This window comes from Muscardinus avellanarius, assembly GCF_963383645.1.
Source record: "Muscardinus avellanarius genome assembly, chromosome: 6".
Classification (NCBI taxonomy): domain Eukaryota; kingdom Metazoa; phylum Chordata; class Mammalia; order Rodentia; family Gliridae; genus Muscardinus; species Muscardinus avellanarius.
Window position 1 is genome coordinate 70902326 of NC_137791.1, and position 6322 is coordinate 70908647.

The window sequence follows — 6322 nt, forward strand, 5'->3', positions numbered from 1 at the left end:
GTTTTTTTGTGGTATTGGGGATGGAACCCAGGGGCATTCTACCTCTGAGATATACCCCCAGCCCTATTTTATTCTTTATTTTGAAACAGGGTCTCACTGAGTTGCAAAGGGTCTCACTAAATGGTAGCTTAGGCTGTCCACAAACCAACATCTTCCTGTCTCAGCCTCCCAAATGCGGGGATTACAAGTGTGCACCACCACACATGGCTTGGTCCTGTAGTTTTGATAATTGTCTAATTAACAACTTCTAATAGAAAAAAGGAGAGAATAATCACAGGATAAAAAAAATGAGCCAATCAGCAGAGAAAGCAACCATTCCAATAGCCGACAGTATTTTCCAATGTCTTCTTCATATTTTCTCTGGCACAGGTTACTTCCCATCTGTTATATACTGTGATGACCAACATACATTTCCTAATTAGTCATTTACTTTATATTTAATCTACTTGTGAAAATTTCAAGTTATAAAAAGACTTATACCTTCTACTGTTTTTTTGGTTTTCAGTTTTATTTATTCCAGGTGATTTTGCATGTTACATTTGCATTTGATTCAAGTATAAATGTCTACAGGTCTTTGATTTCTCTTTATTGCATAGATTCAGGATTTGTGTATGAGATTACTCTGGTCATTTCTGATCATCTTGTATAATTTCTCCCAGCATGTTCAGTCTCTGCCAACAGAAAAAATTACGAAGAAACCTATTCCAGATGAGCACCTCATTCTGAAGACCACATTTGAGGATCTAATTCAGCGCTGCCTCTCTTCAGCCACAGATCCTGTATGTATTTTTTCTCATATTTTGCTTAATTAAAATAATTCTTTTTTGAACTTCTCCATAATATTGCTTGTCCTACAAGACATATTTCTAAAAATATCACATAAAAGTAATAAAGCTAGCACTTACATAGTTCATAGTACATATAGAAATAACATTTTCTTATGTAAACATATTTAATCCCCACAATAACCCCATAATGGTCAGGCTTGTGTTTGTTTTTACAGATGAGGGAATTAAGACAAGTAACAGTTAAGTAACACCTAAGGTCCGGGCCAGCATTTCAACCAGTCTGGCTTCAAATTTCATACTGTAAACCACCAAGCTACTGCCTTTCATCTAAAAACCTCATGTTGGCACATAACAAAATATAATAGTGATATCCAAGAAACTCAGATTTGGGAATTCTCTCTGAGTTTTTATTGAAGATGTTAAAAGTAGATAGATCATCATCTTTAACTTTGCAAAAAACTTTTTTTTTTTTTTTTCGGTACTGGGGTACCTCCAGCCCTATTTTTCTACCTCCAGCCCTATTTTTTATTCTTTATTTTGAAACAGGGTTTTACTGAGTTGCAAAGGGCCTCACTAAGTAGCTGAGGCTGTTCATGAATCACAATCCTCCTGTCTCAGCCTCCCAGCAAAAATCTTAAAGATGGTTAAATACTATAGATAGTAGAGTCATGTTATAGTTAAAGCAACTGATTTTACTTAGTTTATATAAAGAATGCCTGTTTACTGACAACAACAATAAAACTTACACAGTTTTGTTTTAAGTGAAATTTTACTTCCTGTCAGCAAACATTGAATATATTTATTTAAGCTGTTGGCCACTTGTCTTCTTCAAAAAAAGAGCTTCTAGCATTAGTAGTTTGATCAGACATTGGGTATTAATATGTGCATCCTGCCAGGCATGGCACACACCTATAACCCCAGTTATACCAGTTACTCAGGAGGCTGGGGCAGGAGGATTGAAAGTTCAAGGCCAGTCTGGGCAACTCAGATCCTGTCTCAAAATAAAAACAGGTAGGGATATAGCTCAGTGGTAGAGTATCTTTTTGTTCAATCCCTGTAGAGCCAAAGGATAAAGGATTTTTTTTTTTTCCTTCAGCCTTCTTCCGCTAACCATATGAAACACAATTCCATATACTGAAAGTGTCAGGAAACCAGTGAGTTAATAGAAACCTTAGCACCTGGCATTTTGAGAATGATGAAAATACCAAACTGGAAATTTAGAGAGAAAATGAAGCTGATAACCATATATATCCTACCTGCTCTGCACTACTCTACATAGATAGGCCATAATTATTAAAAGCTGGAGGACTCCTAAAAAGCGTCTGACAGAATGCCAATCCTTCCTTGGGTGTATGTTGATATTGAGAGGATATATAATTATATATCACATGGCACAGTTCAATCAATTTTTAGCTTAACCTCCTTTGGGTCATCACACTGTCTTCCTCGTGGGTACCCCAGAGCCCTGTCAAAGGAGAACCACAAAAGATAAACTGTTCCTGTAATTAGTAGAGGGAGAAGTTCCAATATCCTGCCCAGCTGCTCTCTTCACCTTCTTGGGTTGAGGCTTTGAACAGAGTCTATAAGGGTTCTCTTCTGCAAAACTTGATTTTGATCAATAATTAGAATAATATTTACATATGAAATTATTCTTATTTTCCCTTTAGTTGTGTCTAAACAACACAAAGTAATTTTGCAGTACAACCTACCACCTACCAGAAAGAAACATCATTGATGGCCTCATGCTTCCTCTCTCTTCTCTAGACACTCAGACATTCCTTCCTCAAACTCACCAAGAGCAGTTTGGTATCAGGGGCTTTACTTGCAGTTCCTTCTGCCTAGAACTGTTCCCCCATGTGTCTGCCATTACTCACTCCCTCACTGGTTCTGGGCTTTTGCTCAGCTGTTCCATTAGCCATCAGGCCTTTCTTTGCTACTTCCAACTCTTTAGCCCCCCCTTGTCCTATTAACTTTTCTTCATAGCATTTATTACACAATACACTGGCTATTTAGTGTCTTTTTTGCCAAATAGAATATGTGCTACAATAACGCATAGGGCTTTGTCCCCAGAGCTGGGAGCTAACTCATTGGTAGATCACTTACCTAGCAAGTGTGAGGCCCTGGGTTCAAGCCCCAGCACCCAAAAATTAATAATAAAAGTAAACTCCCCAGCACAGCACATAATAGACATTCAACATGTATTGAAAATCAGTGTTGCTTCTAAGGCTGTTGTATAATATAGATCATTAATTTAATCGTATTGTACTTTCAAAACTTTTTTTTTTTTTTTTTTTTTTTTTTTTTTTTTTTTTGGTGGTAGTGGGGTTCCTGGAAACCCTTCTACCTCCGGGTTACACTCCCAGACCTATTTTATACTTTTTTATTTGGAAACAGGGTCTCTTAAGCCAGTGAGGCTGGCTTCAAACCTGCGCGATCCTCCTGTCTCCACCTCCCAAGTGCGGGGATTACAAGTATGCGCTACTACACCCGGCACTCAAAACTTTTAATTTTAATTTTAGAATAGTTTATTTCACTATACATAGAGTACTAAGGTAGGAAAAGAAAAAAAACTTTCTTAAATTGAGAATCTATTTTACCACTTCCCTCTTAGTAATCTTAGGTAACTAGTCTATAACTTCCTCCCCCCCCCCCTTGGTGCTTTAACGATAAGGTAAGAGGCAGGATTAATGGCAAATGTAATCTAGTATAAGATAATTTTAAAAGGTAAGAACAAGACCCCATAGTTTCTATATTTGCCTTCTAGCACCCATAATCTACAACACTTCCTGTGCTTGGGCCTTCCTTTTCTATGGTGCACTAACCATTACTGCCTCCAGAAGCCTGTGAATGTAGTGCAGTGTGCATACACACACCTTGTTAAGTGAGTTTGCATCCACATGAGATCTGAGCAGCATCACGTTTTGCACAGTAGAAGAAAACCTCCTCCTCTCCCACCCCACCACCCTTAGTAGATTACTGATGTCAAAATGTACTTAAGTTTCTTTATCATAGTTGCAGCCACTGCCACTTGTTTGATGAAATGAAGCTACTCAACATCTTGAGTGTAAGGATTAATGAAATGAGATACAAGTTCTTGTGATAAAAGTTAATATTAAAATATAACGCCTGTTTTTCTCTCCTACAGCAAACCAAGAGAAAGCTAGATGATGCCAGCAAGCGTTTGGAGTTTCTATACGATAAACTTAGGGAACAGACAGTAAGTTTTGGGGAGAGCGTTCATTATAAAGTTATTCCTAGTAGCTAGTAAATAAGTTTCTCATCAGCACTCTCATTCAGTGCCTTGGGGGGAAAATTGTCATGATAATTACAAGAAAAGGCTTTCCTGTAGCTGTTTAAATCCTTACTTTCATTCATTGAAGGTAAGAGGAAAGGGTAGAGATACAGAAGTAGATGAGAAATACAAACCTGTCTGTATTGGCTCTAAGGTAACTGACCTTTTGCTATTTGTTTCATATGGTTCATGTATCAAGAAATGAGAAACTATGCAGAGACTGTTTTCTAGTGAAGAAATCTATATTCTTTATCACACAATCTAAGACTCCTGATCCTTTTCTTCTAGAATAGCTGTTATACAAAGGCAAACCCAGTCTAGCCACCAGATGAGCAGGATAACATGCTGTAACTGAAGATAACTCACAGCAGGGAGCCAGTGCCTGTCTATCCTCTTGTGCCCACCCCTTCTTTCCTTTCTAGAACTGTTATATTAATGAAAGCACAAGAATGGGAGAGAAAAAAAGTGGCACTTTTTATTTTTGTTTGTCAGCATTCTTCTACCCATTCCATGCATCCAATCTCATCAGATAAAAATAACTATTTCTCTTAACAAAGAAAGTTAATACAATAGTGGAAAGTGTGTGGTCCATAGACTTTGTCCATAGACAAAGTCTTTTGTCTAAAGTATAGACATATATGCCAAGTAGTGCTATGGAAGAAGCTATAGATTTTATGTGTTTTGATGTTGTTGTTGTTGTTGTTGTTGTTGTTGTTGTTGTTGTTGTGGAACCCAGGGGCTTTTCTGTCTCAGGGCTTATATACTCAGACCTATTTTATACTTTATTTGGAAACAGGGTCTCACTACGTTGCTGAGAGCCACACTAAGCTGCTGAGGCTGGCTTTGAACTTGTACAATCCTCCTGTCTCAGCCTCCCAAGCACTGGTATTATAAACATGCGCCACCACGCCCAGCTTAGATTTTATGGTTTTAAGAGATGATAGGTCAGGGCATGGTGGCACGGACCTAGTCCCTGCCACTCAAGAGGCTGAGGATGAAGGATCATTTGAGCCCAGGAGTTCGAGACAAGCCTGGGGGCAACATAGTGAGACCTCATCTCAAAACAACAAACAAAAAATGAAGAGATGGCAGAATTATAAAAAAAAAAAAAACAATTAAGAACTTAACTTGAATTGGCCTACTCATGGCAACGGGCCTAAAGTATAGGATCTCTATTGTAGATAAAATTTTCAATACATTGGGTCCTTTAAGTTATCATAATTTAAGAATCTCTAACCTCCTTCATGTACATAGAAAAAAAAATTTTTAAGTATGAAGCTCTAAGATAATTGAAGAATTAAAAGCTCTTAAGAGGAGAGAGATGTTAGCATTTCAGCTTGGGGGAGGAAAAAGGCTGCTTTTCTGTAAGAAAATGCTTGGCTTATTATACATATATAATTTATAAATAAGTTCTGTACATAAGTCATTTTATTATGGTTCTACTTTAAAACTTAACTGTTGCTTGGTCCAAGAAACTTTCTAGAGCAATACATGGTTTATACATTTTTAAAACATTTTTAAAATTTTTACTTAAATGTCCAGGTTTAATGTTTATAATAGACCTTGTGGGAAATTCTCCCTTAATTTAATTCTTTCTCTTGGTTTCCACTTTTATTTCAGCTTTCACCAACAATCATCAACGGTTTGCACAACATTGCAAGGAGCATTGAAACTCGAAACTACTCAGAAGGATTGACCATCCATACCCACATAGTTAGCACAAGCAACTTCAGTGAGACCTCTGCTTTCATGCCAGTTCTCAAGGTTGTTCTCACCCAGGCCAATAAGCTGGGTGTCTAAAAGGACAGCTTCACTTCCAGCTGATATTGCCATTTTCCAAAGAAACTTTTTTTTTTAAGATGTAAGACATGGACCAATCCTCATTAGCATGTTTTCATAGCACCCAGTCAGGAGCATTTACATTATTTCTGCAGATATACTCCCCTTAACACTGCTTAAAACCCTGGTGCTTTCTTTTGTTTTAATCTTTTGTTGCCCATTATGATTTTCCTATTCTGCAAATAGCGTACTTCCTGGGTTACTCATAGTATGATTTCCAGAGGTATCCTGACAAGTGGTTTTAAAACCTCGGTATTCTTTTTAGAAAAATTGTATCTGGTTATGCATAAAGCTAAAACTAAATTCCTTTTATGTCCTCCCTACTTTCTCCATGTCGATCATATTAAAATATGTAATCCTATCTTATGTGTATATAGTCTCTAAATAAAAACTGGGGTGGGGG

The 6322-nt window shown here is 37.3% G+C and overlaps 1 protein-coding gene across 27 annotated transcripts in view; it reads left to right on the forward strand.

Annotated features, from left to right (window-relative positions):
• Window positions 1-5880, forward strand: part of SEC31A (SEC31 homolog A, COPII coat complex component) — a gene marked incomplete at both ends in the record, with an annotated part of 65996 nt that extends 60116 nt beyond the window's left edge. For 23 of the 27 annotated variants that reach the window (XM_080697745.1, XM_080697756.1, XM_080697765.1 and 20 more), the window contains 3 exons: window positions 660-779; window positions 3934-4005; window positions 5701-5880. In XM_080697745.1, coding sequence (XP_080553871.1) covers window positions 660-779; window positions 3934-4005; window positions 5701-5880 — 372 coding nt within the window. The remainder of the gene's footprint in view (window positions 1-659; window positions 780-3933; window positions 4006-5700) is intronic. The other 4 variants (XM_080697749.1, XM_080697754.1, XM_080697762.1 and 1 more) reach the window with 1 other exon arrangement.
• Window positions 5881-6322: the final 442 nt, after the last annotated feature.